This window comes from Acinonyx jubatus, chromosome B3 (genome assembly GCF_027475565.1).
Source record: "Acinonyx jubatus isolate Ajub_Pintada_27869175 chromosome B3, VMU_Ajub_asm_v1.0, whole genome shotgun sequence".
NCBI classification, from domain to species: Eukaryota; Metazoa; Chordata; class Mammalia; order Carnivora; family Felidae; genus Acinonyx; species Acinonyx jubatus.
The window spans coordinates 6,071,837-6,098,648 of NC_069386.1; the positions used below are offsets into that span (position 1 = coordinate 6,071,837).

The 26,812-nt window shown below is 39.9% G+C and overlaps 1 protein-coding gene across 3 annotated transcripts in view; it reads right to left on the reverse strand.

Annotated features, from left to right (window-relative positions):
* TICRR (TOPBP1 interacting checkpoint and replication regulator) overlaps positions 1-26,812 on the reverse strand; it is a 47,394-nt gene that overhangs the window by 8,898 nt on the left and 11,684 nt on the right. For all 3 annotated transcript variants that reach the window (XM_053223552.1, XM_027068043.2, XM_053223551.1), the window contains exons 6-16: positions 22,874-23,013; positions 21,862-22,080; positions 19,237-19,388; positions 18,148-18,245; positions 17,744-17,837; positions 17,569-17,648; positions 17,167-17,406; positions 16,586-16,682; positions 13,833-13,890; positions 11,984-12,133; positions 1,530-1,620 (exon numbers count right to left, since the gene is read on the reverse strand). In XM_053223552.1, the coding sequence (XP_053079527.1) occupies positions 1,530-1,620; positions 11,984-12,133; positions 13,833-13,890; positions 16,586-16,682; positions 17,167-17,406; positions 17,569-17,648; positions 17,744-17,837; positions 18,148-18,245; positions 19,237-19,388; positions 21,862-22,080; positions 22,874-23,013 (1,419 nt within the window). The remainder of the gene's footprint in view (positions 1-1,529; positions 1,621-11,983; positions 12,134-13,832; positions 13,891-16,585; positions 16,683-17,166; positions 17,407-17,568; positions 17,649-17,743; positions 17,838-18,147; positions 18,246-19,236; positions 19,389-21,861; positions 22,081-22,873; positions 23,014-26,812) is intronic.

The following is a 26,812-nucleotide window of genomic DNA, read 5'->3' on the forward strand; positions in this document are numbered from 1 at the left end:
TGAGAGGGAGAGAATTTTTTTGAAGGTTTTTTAAAATGTTTGAGAGAGAGCATGTGCACAAGGGAGGGGCACAGAGAGAGAGAGAATCCCAAGCAGGTGGCACGGAGCCTGACGTGGGGCTTGAACACATAAACCATGAGATCATGAGCTCAGCTGAAACCAAGAGTCAGTTGCCTAAGTGACTGAGCCACCCAGACGCTCCGAGAGAATCTTTAAGCAGGCTTTGCACTTAGCACACAGCCCAACATGGGGCTTGATCTCACAACCATGAGGTCCTGACCTGAGCCAAAATCAAGAAATCAGACAGTTAAATGACTGAGCCACCCAGATGCCATGAAGAATGGTTTTTAAAATTGTGCAGGGGAGGACTGGGTGGCTCAGTCAGCTGAGCACCAGACTCTTGACTTTGGCTCAGGTCGTGATCCCAGGATCTTGGGATCAAGCCCTGTGTGGGTGGCTGAGCGCAGAGCTTGCTTGGGTTTTCTCCCTCCTTCTTCTGCTCCTCCCCCATGTGTGAGCACATGCATACACGCTCTCTGAAAAAAATTTTTTTTAAAGTTTATAATGGAAATGCAAGCTGGTGCAGCCACTCTGGAAAACAGTATGGAGGTTCCAAAAAACTAAAAATAGAACTACCCTACAACCCAGCAATTGCACTACTAGGCATTTATCCAAGGGATACAGGTGTGTTCTTTTGAAGGGACACATGCACCCCGTGTTTATAGCAGCACTATCAACAATAGCCAAAGTATGGAAAGAGCCCAAATGTCCATCGATGGACAAATGAATAAAGATGTGGTATATATGTACAATGGAGTATTACTCGGCAATCAAAAAGAATGAAATCTTGCCATTTGCAACTACGTGAATGGAACTGGAGGGTATTATGCTAAGTGACATTAGTCAGAGAAAGACAAGTGTCATATGACTTCACTCATATGAGGACTTTAAGAGACAAAACATGAACATAAGGGAAGGGAAACAAAAATAACATAAAAACAGGGAGGGGGACAAAACAGAAGAGACTCTTAAATATGGAGAACAAACTGAGGGTTGCTGGAGGGGTTGTGGGAGGAGGGATGGGCTAAATGGGGAAGGGGCACTAAGGAATCTACTCCTGAAATCATTGTTGCACTATACGCTAATTTGGATGTAAATTAAAAAAAAATAATAAAACAAGTTAAAAAAAAATTTTTTTAATTAAAAAAAAAAAGTTTATAAATGTGGAATACCCATTTGATGGACTGCTTCTCAGCAACCCCTCACCACCCCAAAAAGGAAGAAATATGGATACATACAACACCATGGACCAATCTCAAAATAATTATGCCAAGTGAAAGAGGTGACGCAAAAGAGTGCATTCTGTATGATTCTCTAGCCCTCAGAATTTACAGAATGCTGAATACTCTTTAGTAATAAGACAGTTAAGACATCAGTCACAGGGGCTCCGAGAAGGTGGACAGCGGCCCACAAGATCATTAGCAAGGCTGTGTGACTACACAAAGTAGCTAGGCAAGGATGTTACTCACCTGCCCTTGATTTGTCTATGAAGAAGCCTTCTGGAGACTTGCTTATGTACTGGAGTCTCAGCCACACTCTTAGTCAGCAGTTTGTGATAACCTAAAATGTAAATAGCATCAATTTCATTTAACCTTATCAAGAAGTGGCAGCAAGGCAAAGCAAGCAGTCTGCAATTCTGTATGGCTTACTACTCACCTGGAGTGGTTTTTGTTTGTCTTTACCGGAGGGGCTATTGATTGTTTTGGGGCTAACGTCCAACCATAGGACTTAATTTAACATGACACAACAGTCAATCAGCATTAGACATTAAATAAGCTAGTGTAAAATACTGTAAAATTCTAATAAGCAATTCTGAAAAAAAAAATAAAAATATTTAATCAGGACTAGTAAGTATCCATCTCACCAGTGCTTCTTATATTTATGATGAAATGATAGAGTATGAAAGTGCTGACATGCCACACAGATATTAAGATACTGAATAGCGAGAGCCATCTAGCCGGCATGCATTTCCGCAGTGGGGTATGTAACCAAGCTGATCACGGGAGGACTAGTTTAGAGGGAATTAGAAGTGACCAGGAAGAGAAGTGATGTCGGCAGGAATGTGGTGTAAGAACCTCTGAAATAACTCTTCCACAAAAGGAACGAGAACACTGGGCAAAGATGGGCAAAATCAGCCTTTTCAGAACTCTGGAAATTAACTAGTTTGCAACAATCCATGGAGTGTTTATCCAAGAAAAACAGTGAATCCCAGTAACAACTGCCAAGTCCACGGAACTTTATCTTGCCCCAGCGCCCCCAGCGCCGTAGCCTTGAAAACCAACAGCCTGCAATCACTCTGCAGACCAACGGCCCAGGGGCCTGTGTGTGAACAGGGCCAAATGAGACTGGAGCTCCTCCAAAGCCCCATTCACAGATGTTATTATCTGACCTGTCTGGCAGTTCCCCCACAAAAGCAAAATCTCACGGGTTCAAGTAGTCTCTGTTTGACCTCAGGACTCACCCCGTATGAATGAGCTTTTTCCAGGGAGCACTTACTGAAACCAACTGGCAGCACTTGTGAACATCACAGCTGCCTAGGGGAGTGATAACAGCTGGGGCAAACAACAAGCTAACCAAAAGCGTAAAAGGGGAAACTAGGGAATGAGGTGTCTATGGAGGACTCAACAAACCTTCAACATATTCCTGGGACCTAAAACTCCATGCAATGCAGGGCTGTGTGCACGCCCAGGGTAAACCCAAGAAGGCCCTAAGCTGTCACCCACTGCTCACCTTGAGGCTCTAGAAAAGCAGAGAGAAATATACGCTGCCTGGCTGAGTACTGAAGAAAAGAGCCAACGCACCAAAGGCCCTCAGCAAAGGCTGAGAAACTTACTGGTTCCAGGCATCAAAGAAAATCTGTCCAATCATTAGCTGGAGCGCTAAGCTAAGTGAGCAGATGTCAGTGGCCACACATGACAGAATACAGACTTTAAAGAGTTAGTTCAGGAAAGTCACCAAACAAAAGCAGTAACAATAACAACAAACACTGGAGGGGAGGGGAGAAGTCAGAAGTGCCTTATTATGTTACGTCCAGTTGTCAGTAAAAAAAGAGACCTGCAGGGGTGCCTGGGTGGCTCGGTCGGTTAAGTGTCCAGCTTCGGCTCAGGTCACGATCTCGTGGTCCGTGGGTTCGAGCCCTGCGTCGGGCTCTGTACTGACAGCTCAGAGCCTGAGCCCGTTTCAGATTCTGCGTGTGTCTGTCTGTCTCTACCCCCACTCGCACTCTCTCAAAAACAATCATTAAAAAAAAAAAAAAAAGAAAAGCGCTGAAAGGGCAAAGACTCAACCAAGAATTGAATATCCAGCAAAATTATTGTTCAAAATGAGGGAGAAATTAGCACATTCCCAGGTTAAAAACAAACTCCCCCCCCCCCCCCAAAAAAAACAGAACTTTTCAGTAGCAGACCTGCCCCATGAGTAATACTAGAGGGGGTCCTTCAGGCTGAGAGCAAAGGGCACTCAAGAGCGAGGCAAATCCATGGGAAGAATCAAAGAGCACCAGGGAAGGAACTAGATAAATAAATACAACGTACAGCACAGAAGCAGTTTCCGTTTGTAACTCTCTTCTCCTAGGAGTTGAAAAATAAAGTGATCATTATAAATTGATGTTGATGGGCATAGAGTGTACGAAGATGTAATGTGTATAACAACGGAGCACAAAGGAGGGGGTAGGAAACAGAACGGTATTTATAGGAGCAAAGTTTTTCAATACTGCTGAAATGAAGTTGGTATTAATCTGAATTAGGCTCTTAGAAGATAGGAATTGTAATCCCCAGAGGGAGTGATGTTACACTAAATAGTGCCATAAGAAGCTAGGGGTTGGTCTCTCCACCAAAACAGCTAGTAAACTGGCAGGGGAGTGGGGGGTGGGAAATGATCAGAATCAAGTATTTTGGAACTCTGAAACCCAAGGGGCTACTTGCAACAATGAGGGGCATGATTTATGCAAGGAAGATGCTGCTGATTTTTGGTAAGTGAACACCACGCATGAAGCTCTGATCTCCTTTCCCCAGCCTCACTGCAGCTGTGGGGAGAGGGGCCCACATTCTGGGAGCAGGTGGCTGGTGGTAGGGCAGACACCTTGTCCTCCAAACTTGGGGTTGTGTGGTTAATCTGATGGACCCCTGATGGGCGGGCGCAGACACTTGCTCTGGTTTTGGGACCTCCAGAAGGCAGCTGCATTTCCCAAGACGGCTATGGGAATATTTAAAGGGACAAGAATACTTTCTTGTTTTTCCCTTTTTAGAGTCAGACATTTAAGGAAATCTTGGTCAGGTTACTGGCAAACCAGAGATAACAGAACAGAAACTTCAGTGACCACACACAATATGGACTACATGCGTTGCGGGTTTGGAAAACAGAGACAGCTGAAGTCCTCAATATGAGAAGAGGAGCAAACACCCAGGAGTGGGAGAATCTGGTTTCCAAAGTTGCCACATTATAATAGTCAGAATATCTAATCTTCAACAAACAATTACAAAATATACAAAGGAACAGGGACATAGAGCCCATCCACGGGAAAAGAAGAATTTGATGGAGACCATCCCTAAGAAAACCCATCAGAATGGCTGGTCAAGGACAGTAAATCAAGTTTTCTAAATGTGCTCAATGACTCAAGAATATCACAAAGAAATAAAGGAAATCAGTAAAACGATGTATGAACAAAATGAGACTGTCAACAAAGTGATAAAAATTATTAAAAGAAACCTAATTCTCAAACTATTCCAAAAAATAAAAGAGGAAAAAAACTTCTAAATTCACTTGACAAGACCAGCATTACCCTGATACCAAAACCAAAGACACTACAAAAAACTACAGCCCAGTATCTCTGATGAACAAAAATGCCAAAATCCTCAACAAAATATCAGCAAACCAAATCCAGCAATACATTAAAAAAATCACTCACCACAAGTATGATTTAATCCAAAGATGCAAGGGTGGTTCAATATTTGCAAAACAACGTGATTCTTCACATGAACAAGAGAAAGAATACAAACTGTATGATCGTCTCAATAGACACAGAAAAAACATTTGACAAACCACAGCATCCATTTATGATAAAAACTCTCAACCAAGTAGGTTTAGAGGGAACATACCTCAAAGTAATAAGGCCATAGACGAAAAACCCACAGCTAACATCATACTCAATGGTGAAAAATGAGCTTTTCCTCTAAGATCAGGAAAAAGACAAGAGTATCAACCACTTTTATTCAACACAGTACCACTGGAACTCCTAGCTGTAGCAATCGAGCAAGAAATAAAAGGCATCCAAATTGGTAAGGAAGAATTAAAACTGTCACTATTTTCAGATGACATGATACTATATATAGAAAACCCTACAGATTCCACCAAAAAGCACTAGAACCGATAAATAAATTTAGTAAAGGTGCAGGATTGCAATTAATATACAGAAATCTGTTGCCTTTCTACACACTAGTAACAAAGTAGAAGGAAAAAAAAATCCCATTTACAACTGCACCAAAAAGAATAAAACTTAACCAAGGAGATGAAAGACCTGTATTTTGACAAGTATAAAACACTGATAAAAGAAATTGAAGGTGACACAAATAAATGGAAAGATATTCCATGCTCATGGATTTGAAGATTTAATATTGTTAAAATTTCCATACTACAAAAAGCAATCTATGGATTTAAGATAATCCCTATCAAAATACTAACAGCATCTTTCACAGAACTAGAACAAATACTAAAATTTGTATGGAACCACAAAAGATCCCAATTAGCCAAAGCAATCTTGATAAAGAACAAATCTAGAGGTATCACAACCTGTGATTTCAAGATATACTACAAAGCTATAATGAAAACAGTATGGTACTGGCACAAAAATAGACACACAGATCAAAAGAATCAATACAGAGCCCAGAACTAAACCACTCTTATGTGGTAAATCTACGACAAAGGAGGCAAGAATATACAATGGGAAAAGAGTCTCTTCAATAAACGGTGCTGGGAAAACCGGATAGTTACGTGCAAAGGATGACACTGAACCACTTTCTTATGCCATATATGAAAATAAAATGGATTAAAGACCTAAATGTGAGAACTGAAAGCATAAAAATCCTAGAAGAGAACACAGGCAGTAACCTGACATCAGCAACTTCTTTCTAGGTATGTCTCCTCAGGCAAGAGAAACAAAAGCAAAAATAAACCTTTGGGACTACACTGAAATATAAAAAGCTTCTGCACAGCAAAGGAAACCAACAAAACGACAAGGCAACCCTACTGAATGAGAGAAGATATTTGCAAATGACATATCCAATAAGGGGTTAGTATCCCAAATACATAAAGAACTCATGCAAGTCAACACCAGAAAAATAATCCAATTAAAAAATGGGCAGAGGACCTGAACAGCTATTTCTCCAAAGACATACAAATGGCCAACAGAGACATAAAAAGATGCTCAAACATCACTCATCATCAAGGAAACTGAAATCAGAACTACAATGATAGGTCACTTTACACTTGTCAGAATGGCTACTATCAAAACAAGAAATAACAAATGTTGGTGAGGATGTGGATAAAAGGGAACGCTTAGGAACTGTTGGTGGGAATACCAGCTGGTGCAGCCACTGGGGAAAACAGTATGAAGGTTCCTTTATTTTATTATTTTTTTTTTGTAGAGGAAATTCTTGATTTTTTAATATATATATACATACATATCTTGATTCTAAACCTTATAGTTTTGGACTATTATTATTTTTTATTTAAATCCAGGTTAGTGAACATGTAGTGTAATAATGATTTCAGGAACAGAATTTAGTGATTCATCACTTACATGTAACACCCAGTGCTCATCCCAACAAGTGCCCTCCTTAATGCCCAATGACAGTTCATTTAAAAATTAAAAACAGAATTATCATATAATTCACCAGTATAATTCCACTACTGGGTATCTATCCAAAGAAAATGATAACTGCTAATTCAAAAAGATATACACACACCTCTGTTTATTGCAACTTTACAATAGCCAAGATATGGAAGCAACCCAAATGCCCATTGATAGATGAATGGATAGAGAAGATGTGGCATACATACAGTGGAATATCACTCAGCCATAAAAAAGAATGAGATCTTGACATTTGTGACAACATGAATGGCCCTAGAGGGTATTTTGCTAAGTGAACTAAGTCAGAGAAGGACAAATGCCATATGGTTTCACTTATATGTGGAACCTAAAAAAACAAAACCAGACTCCTCAATACATAGAACTGGTGGTCCCCAGAGGGGAGGTGCGTAGGGGGTGGGTGAAACAGATAAAGGGAATTAAGAGGTACAAACTTTCAGTTATAAAATAAACAGGTCACAGAGATTAGTATAGCGCTCTACCCAATAAGAGCAGAATACACATTATTTTCAGGCACACACAGAACACTCTCCATTATAGGTCAAATGGTAGAGCATAAAATAAGTCTCAAATTTAATAAGACTAAAATACAAAGTTTGTTCTCCAACCACAATGGAGTGAAATTGGAAATTAACAACAGAAGGAATTTGGGAAACTCACAAATACATGAAGGTCAATGCACACATAAATAGTCAATGGGCCAAAGAAAAAAATCACAAGGGAAATTAGAAAATATTTTGAGATAATGACAATGAAAGCACAACACACCCAAACTTACAGGACACAGCTAAAGTAGTGCTTAGAAGGGAATTTGTACCTGTAATGCCTGTATTAAAAAACAAGATCTCAAATCAATAACCTAAACTAAACCTGAAAAGGTAAAAGAGATCAAACTAACATCAAAGCAAGTAGAAGGAAGGAAATGGTAAAGATTACATAGTAAATAAATGAAATCAAGAATTAAAAAACAAAAGAAAAACCAATGAAACCAAAAGTCGGTTCTTTGAGAAGAACCATAAAACACCCAGTGCTTTTTAGTGAAGAATCACTAAACTCTACTCCCGTCTTTGTTAAATTGACAAATCTTTAACTAGACTGACCAAGAAAAGAGAGGGAAAACCCAAACTACTATGAAAGAGGGAACATTGCTACTGAGCTCGCAGAAATACAAATGACTATTAGGGAATACGGTGCAGAACTGTGTAACAGTAAAACAGATAACCAAGAAGAAATGGACAAATTCCTACAAAGACACAAACACTGAAAACAGACTCAAGAAGAAAAAGAAAATCTGAATAAACCTGTATGTAACAAGTGAAAGGATGGAAGTAGTTATCAAAACCTTCCCACAAAGAAGTACTCAGGACTAGATGGCTTTACTGCTGACTTCTACCTAACATTTAAAAAACAATTAAATTGTTGGGGCGCCTGGGTGGCTCATCTGCCTTCGGCTCAGCTCATGATCTCATGGTTCGTGGATTGAAGCCCTGCATCGGCCTCTGTTCTCGCAGCTCAGAGCCTGGAGCCTGGAGCCTGCTTCGGATTCTACGTCTCCTTCTCTCTCTGCCCCTCCCCCTGTTCATGCTCTGTCTCCCGCTCATGCTCTCTCTCTCCCTCTCCCTCAAAATAAATACACATATAAAAAAGTTTAAAAACCAAATTGTTAAAATGCTGACACTACCCAAAGCAGTCTACATATTCAATGCAATCCCTATCAAAATAACACCAGCATTCTTCACAGAGCTAGAACAAACAATTCTAAAATGGTATGGAACCAGAATAAGACCCCAAATAGCCAAAGTAATGTTCAAAAAGAAAACAAAAGCTGGAGGTATCACAATTCTGGACTTCAAGCTGTATTACAAAGCTGTAATTACCAAGACAGTATGGTACTGGCACCAAAACAGACACATAGATCAATGGAACAGAATAGAGAACGCAGAAATGGACCCACAAACGTATGGCCAACTAATCTTTGACAAAGCAGGAAAGAATATCCAATGGAATAAAGACAGTCTCTTCAGCAAGTGGTGCTGGGAAAACTGGACAGCGACATGCAGAAGAATGAACCTGGACCGCTTTCTTACACCATACACAAAAAGAAACTCAACATGGATGAAAGGCCTAAATGTAAGATGGGAAACTATCAAAATCCTAGAGGAGAAAACAGGCAACACCTCTTTGACCTCAGCCACAGCAACCTCTTACAGACATGTCTCTGGAGGCAAGGGAAACAAAAGCAAAAATGAACTACTACAAACTCATCAAGAAAACAGCTTCTACACAGCAAAGGAAACAATCAACAAAACAAAAAGGCAACTGATGGAAAAGGAGACAATATCTGCAAATGACATATCAGATAAAGGGTTAGTATCCAAAAATCCATAAAGAACTTATCAAACTCAACACCCAAAAAACAAATAATCCAATGAAGAAACGGGCAAAAGACATGAACACTTTTCCAAAGAAGACATCCAGATAGCTACCAGATACATGAAAAGATGCTCAACATCACTCATCATCAGGGAAATACAAATCAAAACCACAATGAGATACCACCTCACACCTGTCAGGATGGCTAACGTTAACAACTCAGGCAATGACATGTGTTGGCAAGGATGCAGACAAAGGGCAACACTTTTGCACTGCTGGTGGGAATGCAAACTGGTGTAGCCATTCTGACAGTAGGGAGGTTCCTCAAAAAATTAAAAATAGAACTACCCTAAGACCCAGCAATTTCACTACTAGGTATTTATCCAAAGAACACAAAAATGCTAATTTGAAGGGGCACATGCACCCCAATGTTTATAGCAGCACTATCAACCAAAGCCAAGTTATGGAAAGAGCCCAAATGTCCATTGATTGATGAACAGATACAGAAGATGTGATATATATACACAATGGAATATCACTCGGTGATCAAAAAGTATGAAATCTTGCCATTTGCAACAACATGGATGGAACTAGAGTGTATTATGCTGAGCGAAATAGGCAAAGAAAGATAAATATATGACTTCACTCATGTGGAATTTAAGAAACAAAACGGGAAGAAAAGGAAAAATAAAAAGAGGAAGTGAGGCAAACCTTAAGAGACTCTTAAATACAGAAAACTGAGGGTTGCTAGAGGGGTGCTGGGTGTGGAGATGGGCTAAATGGGTGATGGGCATTAAGGAGAGCATTTGCTGGGATGAGCACTGGATGTTATATGTAAGTGAAGAATCACTAAATTATACTCCTGAAATCATTATTACACTACATGTTAGCTAACTTGGATTTAAATAAAATTTAAAAAATTAACACCTTAATATATATGGTCAATTAACTTTTTTTTAAAGTTTATTTATTTTGAGAGTGAGCAAACAGGGGAGAAGCAGAGAGAGAGGGAGAAAGAATCCCAAACAGGCTCTGTGCTGTCAGCAGAGTCCAACGTAGGGCTTGATCTCATGAACCGTGAGATCATGACCTGAGCCAAAACCAAGAATCGAATGCTTAACCGACTGAGCCACTCAGGCACCCCTGGTCAATTGACTTTGACTAAGATGCCAAGACAATTCAATGAGGAAAGAAGCCATTTCAACTAATGGAACAACTGGATAGCCATATATGAGAGAACGATGTTGGGCTCCTATCTCACACAAAATAATGCACAAAAGTTAACTCCAAATGGATCAAAGACTGAAACGTAACTGTTTAAAGTTAAAAGCGGATTCTGTTCGGTTTTTTTTTCCTAAGTTAGGACACCAAACGCATGAGCAATGACAAAAATTCACAAACTGCTTTCAAATGGACTTTACCAAAATTAAAAACTTTGTGTATCAAAGAGCACTATCAAGGAAAATGAAAAGACAACCCCCAGACGAGGTAAAATATTCGCAAATCATGTATCTGATGAGGGCCCAATATCTAGAATACATAAAGAATTCTTATAATTCAACAGTAAAAAGACAAACAACCCAATTAGAAAATGGGCTAAGATCTGAATAGACATTCTCTGAAGTAGATCTACAAATGGCCAGCAGGCACAGGATAAGATGCTCAATACCAGTCATCAGAGAAATGCAACTCATAACCACAATGAGCTACCACTGCACACCCAGGAGGATGGGGAGAATCAAAGAAAGAGACCACAGGTGGGGGGGAGGTGTGGGGAAACTGGAACCCTCACACATCGCCAGCAGGAACATGAAATGGTATAGCCACATTGGAAAGCAATTTGGTAATTCCTCGAAAGTTAAACACAGAGTTACCATATGTCCCTATAATTTCATTCCAAGGCATGTGCCTGAGAACTAAAAACACGTCTACGTGAAATCTTGTGTGTGTTTATAGAAGCATATTCCTAACAGCTGAACAGTAGAAACAACTCAAATGTCCGCCAATTGATGAATGGACAAATAAAAGGCAGTTAATCCACACAATGGTGTATTATGGCAATAAAAAGAAATGAAGTGCTGAGATGTGCTACAACCTGTACATAAAGCTTGAAAACATTATGTTAAGTGAAAGAAGCTGGTTACAAGGACCACATAGTATATGATTCTACTTAAAAGAAATATCCACAAGCGGTGAATCCACAGAAACAGCAAGTAGACTGGTGGTTGCCTACAGCTGGGAAAGTTGGGGGAAACGGGAGAGTGACTGTACTGGATATGTGGTTTCTTTCTGGAGTGATGAAAACAATCTGGAATTAGTGATGACGGTTGCACCACTTCACAAATACAATGAAGGCCAGTGAATTGCATTCTTTACTCAATTACTACAAGAACAAAAAAGAAAAAACCAAAACACCCAAGACTAGAAAAAAAACTGGTCATTATCCTTCATTTCTTTTTCACTGGTTTGTCAAACAGATACTTGTAGGGGTGACTAGGTAGGAGAGGACTGACCAGATCCCAGGATTAAGTCTTCACCCAAGCTTGGAGGAAGAGAGACCCCAAGGGGAAAACTGATGGTAACCACAGAGGAAAATGAAGGAGATCAATGAGCTTCTGCAACAGAGTCTGAAGACTGCTTTGGATCCAAGAATCCCCTTCTACTGGTTACCCTAAAATATAATACCTTTGGTCTTCTTCTTCAAGTTGTTAAGTTTATTCTCCAAACCTTCCACAACCGACACAGAATGGCTTCTGGGCAACCCCCGCTTTGCCAATCTCTTTGAAGGAGAAATCATTTCATGGTTGAAGAGATTTCTTCGAACTTTGGTCACTTCTGAAAGCATTAAAAAAAACAAACAAAAGCACCAAATATTATCACTAATAAATGCCATATCTGGGAAAAGAAAGACATCCAAAACAGAAAGCGGCTGATTAAGCTTAAGGAACTATTCTACAGACTGGCTTCTATATTCACATTTACTAACAGGATTTTCTTAAGTATTATACTCATATGGTACATAAAGACTATTTACTTTTACAAATTCAATTTAAATCTAACTTTTCAGGAACACAAGGAAGGCCCACATCACTTAAATCAGAGTCTGTCATCACTAATTCCAGATTGTTTTCATCACTCCAGAAAGAAACCACATATCCAGTACAGTCACTCTCCCGTTTCCCCCAGCTTTCCCAGCTGTAGGCAACCACCAGAGTCTGTCGTCATTGTAAAATGGACACAATCCTCAGGAGGCCGGTAGTGTAGATCAGGGTCTGTTTTAATGTATGCCAGAATTGTGAGGATTTTCCTCACTTTGGGCCTTTTTACTGCTTTGCACTCGGCTCCAAGGAGAAAAAGTGTTCTTCTCAAATCCACAGATTTCACTCTGTGGATTTGAGTATTTCATGAATTTGCTGCATTATTTTAAATTCTCTTCCTGACTTCAGAACATGGGAGTGTGTGACCATTTATAGACTTAAAGTTGAGGAAAGTAGCTGAAGAATCAATCAAAAACTACCTGACAAAGCCAGCAGGATGGCATCTTCATCCGAAGCAAGATGGCCTATAGGGAAGCCGACTCACTCACTCACCACGGTAACTCTTCTGAGAGCAAGTCATTTAAATACAACCCCAATAAACCATGACCCACAAGTTGGGAGGAGCCCTTATATTTACCGATCAATGACAGACATTAAAGTTAAGGACACCAGTGATACCCAAGTTTCAAAAACAAACGCCTGAAACTCATTTATGATCTGACAGCCAAGCTGGATTTGTTGGTTTGTTTTCCCAAGTTTATAAAAGTTTAACATTGACAGAAAATGCCAATGACTAATTCATTACACGTAGAGTCATCATTAAAATTCACCAACTGTCAAGTTTTGTTTTCTCCCTCCATCACTCTCTACATTTACACAGTTTCCCACCAGGAACACAGCACAGTAAGGTAGGAACACCACAAAAAAATAAGGGCCTATCACCCAGCATACTACCAATCTTCACATTTCTCTTACTGTCTCAATATCCCTTATGGCTTCTTGCCTCCCTGAATTTAAGATCCAGGCAGGGATCATATAGTGCATTCAACTGTCACACTTAAAGTGCTTTCATCTAGACCAGTTTCACTGCCTCTTTTCCTTTCTGTGGCTTTCATAATAATGGTGTTAAAGAAAAAAAAAGATTTCAGGCCAGGGACACCTGGAAGGCTCAGTCAGTAGAGCATGCAACTCTTGATCTCAGGGTCATGAGTTCACCCCCCATGTTGGGTGTAAAGCTTAATTAAAAAAATAAAATAAAGATTTCTGGCCCGTGATTTTGCAGAATGCAGTTATTTTGAGACTGTGTGAATATCTTATTCTAAGATATTCTTAGGACATATTTGGACTTAGGACATATGATACCTGGACGTATCTCATTAACCAACGATCATATAAAATTATAATTTAGAACTGTATGCAGCTGTTTAAATACATGCAATTAAACTAAGTTTGTCATCCTAGTCAGTATATGCGTACACCGAGAAGACAAAGTATACCTTGCACTGTATCTTTTGCCAGGACTGGAGGGTGCTGAAGAGTAAGGTGAGAGCCTTCCTGAAAGAGTAAATCGGCACTCATTAAAAAGAATAAAAATTCCACATGAAATCCTCTGACCCTCGCAGTTCCACTTGCCGGAACCCCTAACAGAAATACTTGTAAAATGCACAAAAACAGATATATGTTCCAAGGACACTGAAGCCTGCATTGTAGTGCAAAATAAGAAACACCCCAGGGGCGCCTGGGTAGCTCAGTCGGTTGAGTGTCCAACTTCGGCTCAGGTCATGACCTCGCGGTCTGTGAGTTCGAGCCCCATGTTGGGCTCTGTGCTGACAGCCCAGAGCCTGGAGCCTGTTTCAGATTCTGTGTCTCCTTCTCTCTCTGACCCTCCCCCTTCATGCTCTCTCTCGGTCTCAAAAATAAACGTTAAAAAAAAATTAAAAAAAAAACACAAACACCCTAAATATCCATAAAGAATGAAAGACATTTTGATACATCCATCCAACAGACACTAAAAGATTAGTAAGACCTTTAAAAATAGAGAAGGAGGGGCGCCTGGGTGGCGCAGTCGGTTAAGCGTCTGACTTCAGCCAGGTCACGATCTCGCGGTCCGTGGGTTGGAGCCCCGCGTCGGGCTCTGGGCTGATGGCTCAGAGCCTGGAGCCTGTTTCCGATTCTGTGTCTCCCTCTCTCTCTGCCCCTTCCCCGTTCATGCTCTGTCTCTCTCTGTCCCAAAAATAAATAAACGTTGAAAAAAAAAAATAGAGAACGAAGGAAGACTTATCTGTACATACACAGAAAGAGCTACGTGATGGGAGAAAGTGGTGGGGGTGGGAAGGAGAAGTATAGTAGCTTAGTAACGATTTATAACATTTATGCATAGGCGTGTGTCCAGGTATGTGGAAACCTTTGATGTGTGCTATTGGTGTATACAGAAAGGGGCCTGGGAAGAGGAGGGACACTCTTAACTTTTAACTTATTAAGGTTTCAGTTTTTTAACGATGATCATGTATACCTTCTACACTAAAAAAAGTAAAGGAAAACCTGTATAAATTAGAAGATGACTATACTCTTTAAAAAAAAAAAATGTGGGGTGCCTGGGTGGCTTGGTCAGTTAAGCGTCCGACTTCGGCTCAGGTCATGATCTCACGGTCTGTGAGTTCGAGCCCCACGTCGGGCTCTGTGCTGACAGCTCAGAGCCTGGAGCCTGTTTCAAATTCTGTGTCTCCCTCTCTCTCTGCTCCTCCCCTGTTCATGCTCTCTCTCTGTCTCAAAAATAAATAAACGTCAAAAAAAAAATTTTTTTTTAAATAAAAAATTTAAAAAAAGTTTATTTTTGAGAGAGCACATGAGTGGGGGAGGGGCAGAGAGAAAGGTAGACAGAGGATCTGAAGCAGGCTCTGCGCTGACAGCACAGAGCCCAAAGTGGGGCTTGAGCTCATGAACTGTGAGATCATGACCTGAGCTGAAGTCAGATGTTTAACCAAGTGAGCCACCCAGGTGCCCCCCACTTTTTTTAAATTTTACAGTGACACTGTGAGTATGGGAGAGAGAGACAGAGAGAGGGAGAGACAGACAGAGAGAGAGAGAGAGAGAGAGAGAGAGAGAATCTTAAGCAGGCTCCACGCAGAGCCCAGTGCAGGGCTCAACTCCACAACCCTGGGATCATGACTTGAACTGAATTCAAAAGTCAGATGCTTAACCCACTGAGCCACCCAAGCACCCCGAGGATGACTAGAATCTTAAGGAGTCTCTATATTAAATTATTTGCTATACAATAATCTAAAAATATAGATACAGCTATACAATGGAATTGTTTTTAAAGCTTGGGGTTGTTTCTTTCCCATTATGCCAATGTGTTACTTGAAGAATGAACTACCACATGGAGGCCGACTTAAGGAGTGCTAGAAAGGACTGTGAATCATTGTAACACCTAGAGAGAGGAAGCCTGCCACTTCTGCTGCTGTCACTTTTGGATTTTCCTGCTCCCCACTCAGGATTCCAACATATATGATTAGTGCCTGATTCATGGACACTTATGAAGGCACACTAAGGAAGTCAATATCACTAGCTCTTAAAATACAATCCCACCTCCAATCCCAAAGGCCAGCTATACATATCTAGAAACAAAGCAAACCGTTATGATTAATGCTTCTAAAACTAGTTCTTGCAGAATTTTAACTCTTCTCAGAGTGCCTGCAGTTCCAAAAAGTTTCAAGGTACTCTCTTCTTTCCTTAATAAAACATCAGTTCTACTTAATATTAACAGACTGCAGCTGGGTTCAAGTCCTCCCATCTACTGTCACAGAAAAGCAGATCACCTGGGTCCCGACAGCACTCCTCCTCCACCCCACCTTACTGAAGTAAAAGGTACTGAAAAGCACCTTCTGATCTGCAATCAAAGTCCTATCATGATGCACATTACTTTTTCAACGGTCTCTTTGCTTATGTTATTATTTTGTGAGTTTTCTTATCTAGATATTTTGAATTCACTTATTCATTCCTAACTTTCACTTGCCGATTTTCTTTGTATCACCTCTAACTGTCACACTTTTGGGTAAGATGGCTTACCTTTAACAAATTTATAGTTCTTTACTTGTTGGATTAAAAACATCTACTTTTATTTCTATATTCTCCAATGACCATTTCCTCAAAGTAGAGACACTGCCTTTCAATCTTACTTATTGCATCAACTCCTGCTGGAAAGAACAGACCTAGAAGCACCATTTCCTGTCCTCTGGAAATAACTTACATGTTTTGTAGCTCTCTTGGACACTTTGGGAATTTCAATTTGCCGAAGATTCTGTGAAACCTCTGCAATGCTTTTATGTCTTATTAACGCATTTTTCCTTTTAAAAACAGAAACAAAGAGCCAAAACACATTCAATAGAGGTGACAAGTAGTTACATTAGAAAAGAACCGGAGTTTCTAAGAGAACATTAAATAAAAGTCAGTTTTTTTGACACTGGTCTGAATCTGTAGCGAAATACGCCAACTTCACAACTTCCAAAATAACTGCTATAAATTCAACTAGTTACGAGCAATGAAGAACATCAAGAAAAACAGAAAGTACGCGGAAGCCCTCAACTTGTCTCATAAAAGGCTCCTGGCAACCCCATGAGGACAGGTAAGAAGGACACTGTGGACCACGTCATCAACACTGCATATTCCCTGGGTAGTGAAAGGCATCAGATGATGTAGGTTAGGAACTCCGAGAAGTGGTTTCTATGATTCAGAAGTAAGGGCAGCTAGGAATTCAATTATTTAAAGGCAACTGCCGTCTGTCTGAACTACAACAGTGCAAGTAATTCCTCCAATCTCTTGAGCTCCCACCTTCTCTTCTTAGCTGATCTGGTACGAAGCTCCTCCAGTTGGTCAGATTCAGTGCCGCCCGACACTGATCTCTGAGCACTTGACAGAAGAGGCACAGAAAGAAGCGGTGATCTGCTCTCCTGTGTCATGGAGTCATCGCTGAAAAAGTCTAGAGGAAGGACGCCAGCTAGCTTCTGAGGAATCATAAACCCCAGGCTGTCATAAAGAGTTCCGAGTGTCTTCGGGATGGAGCCAATATACCTGCGGAACAGACTGGTTGAACGTGGAGCAGCCACCATTCCACCCTCTCTGTTCCACCCCTCATCCAGCACGAGAAGCAGTCCTCCCATTCCACGGTTCGCACACAATACCACACGTGGTTCCTGGTAAAAGAGTAGTGAAGTTACTAGTCCTCAAACTCACAACTCCAAAATTTCTTCCAGAAACTTCGCGAGGTATGCCGAATCCTCAGTTAAACACACCATGCGCAGCAAATCTGTCACCTGAAGAAGACAGTGGAAAATTACCATATGCCTTCTACAGGGACGCTGAAAGTCTTTGAGGCTGATTCCCAGGGGCGCTGGGCTTATATACTTGCCTCCTTCACCACTTGCTCCATATCATCTACACTTTCATGTATGGAAAGACACTGCAGACACATCTCCAAACGAAGAAATACCTGAAGCTGGCACCTTGAGAGAAAAAATACTTGGTCATATCGATCATGAGTGCCATTTAACTAAAAGCTCCTTCCTTAAGCAAAGATCTTTTTCCAGAAGAATCGACAACCAAAAAGAAGAGTCATTGCTTTCTCTAAGTAATGACATGATTATTAGATAAATGGGTAACTCAAACTGCACCTTAAAACATCACGAAGAATCAGGCACAAAGAGCCTCTTTGAACAACTGGCAATCTATTTTAAATGAATAGAAGCAAATCTTAGAGCTTTGTTTGGGAGTGGTGGTAAATCAGTCAATCAATCAACAAAGGTAGTTACTTACTCTCTGACTTTATCTTCATCCAGTTTTTTGCCCAGATTTTGTCGAAGACTTTTGCTAGTTTTTAAGAGGCGATTTTTTACCTGATTCAGGCAGTTCATCTGAAAATACAGAATTATTACCTAGGAGAAAACTGAGTTGCTTATTATATCTAATTTATTTCACAGCTGACTAATGCCCTAAGAAGGGAAGTATATCCCCTTAGGTATTTCCCTCTTATTGAACGAAAAATAGTGAAATGAATGTTCTTATTTCATATCTTCAAAAAAAAAAAAAAAAACAGGGTAAAAAAGATATTTAAGAGCAAGGAGGTGTGGCTACAACAAGCTTGCATGTCTGACCTTAAAAAAAAAAACCTTAAGGACTATAAATAACTCCTATCTATTTTTGAGAAGGAGACTGGCTTTCAGCACTAACCGTGAATAAAGACAATGACAGCATGGTCTAAACCAGTGGTTTACAATACTCCCTCTGCATAGAATCATCTACGAAGCTTTTTACGAGTACATATACCCAGGAACCAAGCCCAAGAGATCTGTTTCTGTTGGTCTTGAGGAAACCAGGCATTAGCATTTTTCAAAAATGTTCTAGGTGACTCTAAAGTCACCTAAGGTAAAAACTGCTGGTTTAATTCATGCAGCTAACATGTAGTTGAGAACAGAGATTTTGTTAGAAAAGAAGTACACGAAGGGGCGCCTGGGTGGGTCAGTTAAACATCCAATTCTTGATTTTGGCTCAGGTAATAATCTCGCAGTTGTAAGATCGAGCCCCCCATGTCGGCCTCCACACCGAGCATGAAGCTTTGCTTAGGATTCTCTCGATGTGTCCCTTTCCCCCTCTCCTCTGCTCTTTAAAAAACATTAAAAAGAAGTACATGTAATTACCACTACCCTCACCCAGTCTATTTCCCGGATTTCTGCTTTACCAGTTCATTGTGTCTACTTCCCAAGATCTGGAATTAAGTTCATCCCTTCTCTTATTTTTGAATCACACACTGCATAGCAATCATTTCCCAAGACATATGAACCAAACCCACCAACGAGCAACCAACCACTCCACCTATAATAAACAGCAACATCCATACTCTCTTACTTCCAATTCCTTGGTGCCTTTTGACTTTAGGAATGCTTTAATGGTTGAGATCATATTCCGAGCACATGAATGCAACATGATTTCTCCTGTGGCCACAGTCTTTTGGTAATTTTCATGTATGTAAGACAGGAGCTCCTCTTCAGTTTTAAAGTCTGTGAAAAAAAAAAATTAAGTTGATCATCACATCCAGCTGAAGTCACTGTATGGCTTAAGCCAGTGGTTGTCAACCAGGTATCTTGCCTCCCAGGGCACGTGTGGCTACCTCCGGGTTGCCAGACTGGTGGAGAGGAGGAGGGTGCTCCTGGCATCTAGTGACCAAAGGCCAGGGATGCTGCTAAACATCCTGTGGTTCAAGGGACAGCCCCTAACAGCCCCTAACAGACATTCAAAATGTCAGTGGTGGGGAGGCTGAGAAATGCAGAGATCCTGATTAATTAAGGCTCTGCAAATCAAATGTACATATTATAAATTTAATGATAACTATTAATGGAAAAGAAACTATAGGGGCGCCTGGCTGGCTCAGTCAGTGGAGCATGCAACTCTTGATGTCAGGGTTGTGAGTTCGAGCCCCATGTTGGGTGAACAGATTACTTAAAAATAAAATCTTAAAAAAAGAAAAGAAAAGGGATGCCTGGGTTGCTCAGTAGGTTGAACGTCTGACTAGTGATTTTGGCTCAGGTCATGATCCCAGGGGTTGTGGGATCGAGCCTCGCGTCAGGCTTCACACAGAGCAGGGTACCTGCTTGAGATTCATTCTCTCTCCCTCTGCCCCTCTCCCCTGCTTGCACTCTCACGTGCGCTCTCACGCGCTCTCTCTCTCTAAAACAACAAAAAAACACCTATATAACCTCCAAACCCAGCAGAAAGGAAGAGGAACAAACAAAACTTGATTGATCCCAGTCTGCTAGAAAGGAAAAAACAAACAAAAAACCTAGAAAGCACAAAATAAGACTCTAAAAAACATCCAAGCTTATCAATAATTATAAACATCTATTTCACAAATGCACATGCTGGTTAAGAGAAACTATCAGATTGGGTTAAAAAATTCCCTTATATTCTGGATGTCACCAAATATTTAGAAGTATCAATGAAAACAGAACATAGCAAACTTGTATAATGCACTTAAATTAAAACTTAAAGGAAAGTTCATGGACTTAAATAATCTTTTAAAGAAGAAAAATAAAAACCAATTAGCTAAGGGTACAACAGAAGAAACAGCATGAGAGAATAAATCCAAAAAACAAAGGCAATACTAAAGACAGGAACAGAAATGAATTAAATAGGGAAAAAAAAACAAGAGAGATCAGCAGAAACAAAAAAATAATTCTCTGCAAAACCAGATACAGAAATCTATAGTAAGACTGAGGAATATTAAATAGAGAAAGGATAAATAAGCAGTATTAGAATGGAAAAATAGAGCAGAGATTTGAAATACTAAGAGGTGAGGTCAAAGTTCATTTTTTTCCATCAAGACACCCATCTGTTCCAGCACCATTTGTTGAAAAGATTATCGTTTTCCCACTAAATTATTGGGGCACCTTTGTCCAAAAGCATGTACCACTGTTGGGCGGGTCTATTTCTGCTCAGAATCTAATCCAGAAACTGTGTTAATATTAATGGCACTTGAGTACTGTTAATTTTGCTCTCCCTTGAATGAACCATCCACATTCGTGAATACTTTTTTACTAGCTCATTAAAGATGTTCTGTCCCATTCAAACTGATTATCATCTGTGAATCTAATATTCCAAAGGTGGGGGAAAAAAAACTCTTCAAGGAGCAGAAAACTTTTACTCCAGAATTCTCAAAAGAAATCAAAGGTAACATCATGCAGTTATTGTCCAAAGTTCACCTCCCACAGGACCGGCTCTGGTAGCGTGAGCTAAGAATGTGCCCTGAGGATGAGAAACACACTGCAATGCAATCCATTTTTTAGCAAAGAAAGAAACAAATAGGAAAATTAACACTACTGGATGAAATTCTTCTGCCCAACTCTGAAAGACCTCAATACACTAGATGAGTCACAAAGCTTCCCCATCTCCCTCTCTTCCTCAATGGCTAAAGCTTCTTTAACTACCTGTCCTAGGGCCATGCCATGGCCCTTCTTGTGACTTTACTGAGGCTAATCTCCCATCTAGTACGCTCTTCCTTTACCCTCCTGCCATCTGAATTCTGCTTGTTCCTTAAACTCCAGCCTGGGCTCCACTGCCTCCTTAGAAGCCTTCTCAGCCTCTTCTGGCCCAAGGCCGACCTTCTCGTTCTTGACGCCTAGTAGGTCTTTGCTGTTGTAGCTTCTTGGCTCTCTTATGTCTTACGTTGTATTAGTCCATTATGTACTTCGTGTGTGTGTGTGTGTGTGTGTGTGTGTGTGTGTGTGTGTACGCTCGCATGTACACATGCATATATGAATTCACTATTGTCATCTTTGTGATTGGATCATAAATCTGAGAATAGGACATGATCCTATTTTTATTGTATTCCCTGTAACACACCTTGAGGAATTCAGCAGATATTCAATAAATGTTCATTAACTGAAGGACAGGATTAAAATTTATAAAAATACAAGGGTATGAAAGAATAAGCGTGGCCTTAGACCCCAAAACGCGATGGCATCGAGGAATAAATACCTTTAGGTTTAGAGCTTCGGAGTGTTCTCCCTCGGTTTTCCACTTTATCTGCCGTTCTTCCAACGGCTGCCCTTGGGATCCCCTTCTCCCCGGTGGCATCTGGACTGCCCTCTGGACACGACTTCTGGGCCTTCACGTTCAGCCTCGCAACATTCAACATCTTTAAGGAACGGCACATGGTGTTCATCTTCTGCCTCACTGGGGTGCGAGGGACCCCTCCTACCAAAACAGCATCGTGGGAAGACAAGTAAAATAGCTTTTACTTCTGCAGAATTAGTAATGCTTTAATTCAGACTCAGTATTCTGTGAAGGGATACTGCAAGAAAGTACATCCCTTCAGGAGGATGTGAATGAGGTGGTTCTCCCATCGGTCTGTACCTACAACACAGAAGAGAAAGAGCTCTTCTTGTAACGCAAGTTTAGGAACTAAATATGGCAACAAGATCGGATGATTTTTAGGAAGGCAGAGGCCGAACAGACCCAAGGTATCATCACCCAGTGGTCACAGAGTTGGGACAAAAGTTCTGGAAGGCAATTGAGCAGTATGCATTGCAAGCTACTTTTCCCCCACTTTTTGATACAGTAATTTGTTCCAGATAATTTACACTAAGGAAGTCACTCAAAGAATAAATCCTATGCACCCCATATACTACGGTATTACTTATAATGATAAAAATTGAAAACTGTTCAACAACAGAAAAATTTCATCAATCTTGTGAGGCAATGAGGTGGAACAGTAACTGAAAAGGCAAGGTGGCACAGGGAAATAAATATTGATGAGTAGCATACAAAGTTGTATTTGCATAACTAAAAATGGAAATGTTTATTAAGAAGGTAAGATTGTAGGCGATTTTTTAACATCACTTTTGTACTAATGTAATCATTTTCAAGTTTGAAATGCAAGAACTTGTCCTCTTATTCAGTTACCGTTTCAACCCCATTTTAGGGAATTCCAGTCTTTTAAAACACACACTCTCAAGAAAGACTACACCAAGAAACAGTATGTGCATACGTTTCTTTTTGCTGTCTTCCTGATTAGACACAGTGGATTCTTCCCGAGACTTTCTCTGGTAGAGGTCAGAGAGGCAACACGTTAATTCACTTTCAGTTTTGGAAGACTCTTCCTTATTAGATGAGGCAGCCTGTAGTAACCTGTGAACAAGTCAAGATGTCTAGTACAAAGCTGAAATTCTGATTTTTCAAAATGCTTTAACAACAAAATTCATTAGCCTTTAAAAGCTAATCAAAAGATATCCCCACAAGCAGCCTTCAAAAAATGTATTCTCTCTCTTCTCATTTATGATTTAAACAGACTCAGGGACAGAAGCCACCTGTTAACAAAACCATTAATCATTACATATGGTAGTGACTTCTATATTGATGAGATCCTTAAGGTCCTACGGTACATGTCTAATTTAGGCAACTATTCCATAGTTGTTTTCTACCCTCTGCCCATACATTAAAGTAGAAGACGATGCAATACAGTATAGTGAGTGTCACAGTGCCTTCTGAATAATTCTTTCACATCACCATTACATCATAGTAAACTAATCTGGAATTGATGAGAAGGGGAGGAAGTGTGGCAGAGGGGATTAGATATTAAATGCCTCTCTGCCTGGGGCTAAACATCACTAAGGGAAACCATGAAAAGAGCAAAACTTTGAAAACGTATTCCTTGTAGGGGCACGTGGGTGGCTCAGCCGGTTGAGCGTTTGACTTCGGCTCAGGTCATGATCTCATGGTTTGTGAGTTTGAGCCCCGCGTCGGGCTCTGCACTGACGGTGCATCCATAGTGCATGAGCAGCCTGCTTCTGATCCTCTGTCTCCCTCTCTCTGTCCCTCCCCAGCTCGCGCTCTCTGAAAAATAAGTAAACGTTCAAAAACAAACAAAACAAAAACTTATTACTTATATCTCACTATCTTCCATTATCTGATCTAAAAGTGGGAGGAAGTTATGGTGACATTGGCTGAATGGGCTGGGCTTCTCGGCTTCACACGTGCAGTTCTGAAGCAGACTAATTCTCCCTTAGTGTGCTGGGATTTCCTTTAACTGTAGGGATGGTTTGTTTTTCATTCTGTTAATTTTTTTAGAACTTATGAGCCTTTCAATTACACAGAAAAGGAGTGAAAGCATTATTAGATATGTTCTTCCCACAAAGATTAAATATTTGCTAAAGCTTGACCTTATCAACTTCAGATTCTTTTAATGAAATTAAGCATTATAGACACAGAAAAGCCCCAATCTTTTCCCATCCTTTCCTTCCAGAAGTATTCCTAGACTTGTATCTGATTTATAGAGACATACGTATGTATTAAAACCAACATAAATTGCTATTGTATATATTGGAAGTTTAAAAAATACCATACATCATCCTTTTGCAATTTTCTGTCTGTAGTCAACATTTTTCATGAGTATATAAATAGCTCGTTTATTCCGTTTTACTAATCTATCTATAATGTTCTATTGTGTAACTATACCATAGTCTGTTTATCCGTTTCCCCGCTGACAGACAGCCGGTTCTTTCCACTTTTTCACTTGTAACAACTGGCAATGAACAATCGAGTGTAGCTCTCCTTGTATTTGTGCAAATATTTTAATGTAGACATGTAAAAGTGGAATTGCTGGGTGCCAGCATGTAAAGTTTCTCCTTTACGAGGAATACAAACTGTTCTCTAAAATGGTTGTAACTATTTACAATTCTATCATCGAAAGTGTTCTCATTTCTTTATGTGCTATATCCGACTTACTGACCTTCGACAATCTAATGGGTATAAAACAGAATCTTGTGGGGGGGTTCTTACTGTCGTTTTCATTTCCATTTGCTTAAACTGAGCATTTTTTTTTTAAAGTAAGCTCTACTAGGCCCAACGTGGAGCTCAAACTCAGAACCCCGAGATCGCACCCTGAAACGGAGTATCTTATCTTTTCAAATTACTGCTCTATTGGATTTCATTGTATGAATTGCTTGTTTGCATTCTGTGCCCAATTGCTTTTCTTCTTATTGATTTTTAGGAGCTCTGTACTAATTTAGATACAAATCCTCTGCTGGTTATATGGATTACAGCTACCTAGGCCTATGACTAGGCCTTTTCATCATATAGGAAATTCTAAATTATAGTCATATATTTTCCTTCATGGTTTCAGTGCTTGATGTTTTATGTAAGAAAACCATTCCAAGCCTGAACTCCTCCTGTGTTTTCCCTTAAGATTTTAAAGTTTTACTTTTCACATTTGTTTAAAATTTATCAGGAACTTATCACTGTGTATGCTGTGAGGTAGAAATCTAATTTTCATTGCTTTTCTTCTGGAGAGCCAATTGTCACATCACCATTAATAGAACAGTCTATTCTTTCCCCAACAGTCTACTTATAATTCTGCCTTTGGTGTATGCTGAGCTCCCATACATGTGTGGGTCACTCTTTGGGCTCTACTGCTGTATGGGTCTCTCTGTTGATCCTTGCACCAATACCACACCACCTTATTTATTAGTGCTTTATGGTAAACACTGCTATCTTATAGGGAAAAGTGTACCTGTCCTGTCTTAGCCCTGGCAAGCTATACCACATCCAGGAATCAGAAGACTCAATATATTAAGTCAATTCTTCCCAAATTGATCTACAGACTCAATGTACTCTTAGCTAAAATCCTAGCAGGGTTTCCTGGTGGAAATTAACAGAATAATTCTAAAATTTACAGGGAAATGCAAAGTTTCTCAAATAGTCAAAGCAATTCTGAAAACAAAATCAAACAAAACAAAGTTGAGAGGACTAAAACTACTTGATTTCAGTACTCAAGACAATGTGATATTAACAACTTCTGGACTAGATTCTTTGCAGGAATAAACCTGCACAATGGTGGTGAACTGATTTGGACAAAGTGCTACAGTAATTTAATGAGAAAAAGACTTTTAATAAACAGGGTTGGAACTGGTTATCTATATGGCAAAAATAAACCTTGACTTTACCTCTTAATACTATTTTGAATTTCTGCTTCATCTTTTACATTTCTAATATGGTTTATGTCTTCTTTTTTAAAAAAATTACTCAATTTTACAATAGATAATTCCATTTTATTTGACTTCTCAAAAAATCACTTTATGTTTGTTGATTTCTATTGTCTGTGATTATTGTTCTTATCTTTATTACTACCTTCTTTATTTTGGGGATTTACTCTGTTGTGTTATTTACTGTATTGGACCCTTAGCTAATTCGCTTTTAACGTTTTATTTTTTTATTTTTTGTTTTATTAAAACAAATTTTTTTAAGTTTATTCATTCATCCATTCTGAGACAGAGAGAGTGAGTGGGAAAGGGGCAGAGAGAAAGAATCTCAAGCAGGCTCTGCACCATCAATGGGAAGCCTGATGTGGGGCTTGATCGAAATCACGAACTGAGCTGAGCTGAAACCAAGAGTTGGCCGCTTAACTGACTGAGCCACCTACACTCCCCTTATTATTTTTAAATGTTTACTTATTTTGAGAGAGCGTGTGTGAGCAGGGGAGGGGCAGAGAGAGACGGAGAGAAAGAATCTCAAGCAGGCTCTTAGGTGTGAGCAGAGCTCAATGTGGGGCTCGATCCCATGAACCAGGAGATCATGACCTAAGCCAAAACCAAGTCAGACCCTTAACTGAGCCACCCAGGTGCCCCTAACTTTTCTTATTTGAAAGACAGTTTAAGCTCTTAAATCTTCCTGTATGCATACACTTAGCTTAGCTGCATTATACAAATTTGTTATTTTTCATTTTTACTGAGATTTAATACTAAATATTTTCTTCCATAATGAGAACATTTTGTTTTTGTAATTAATTTTTCCCAAGTTTTTTAATTGTGGTAAAATACACTAAGTACACTGTTCAGTAGTATTAAGTAGATTCATAATGTTGTGCAACCATCACCTCCATCCATCTCCTGAGCTCTTTTCATCTTATAAGACTGAACTCTATCCCCATTAA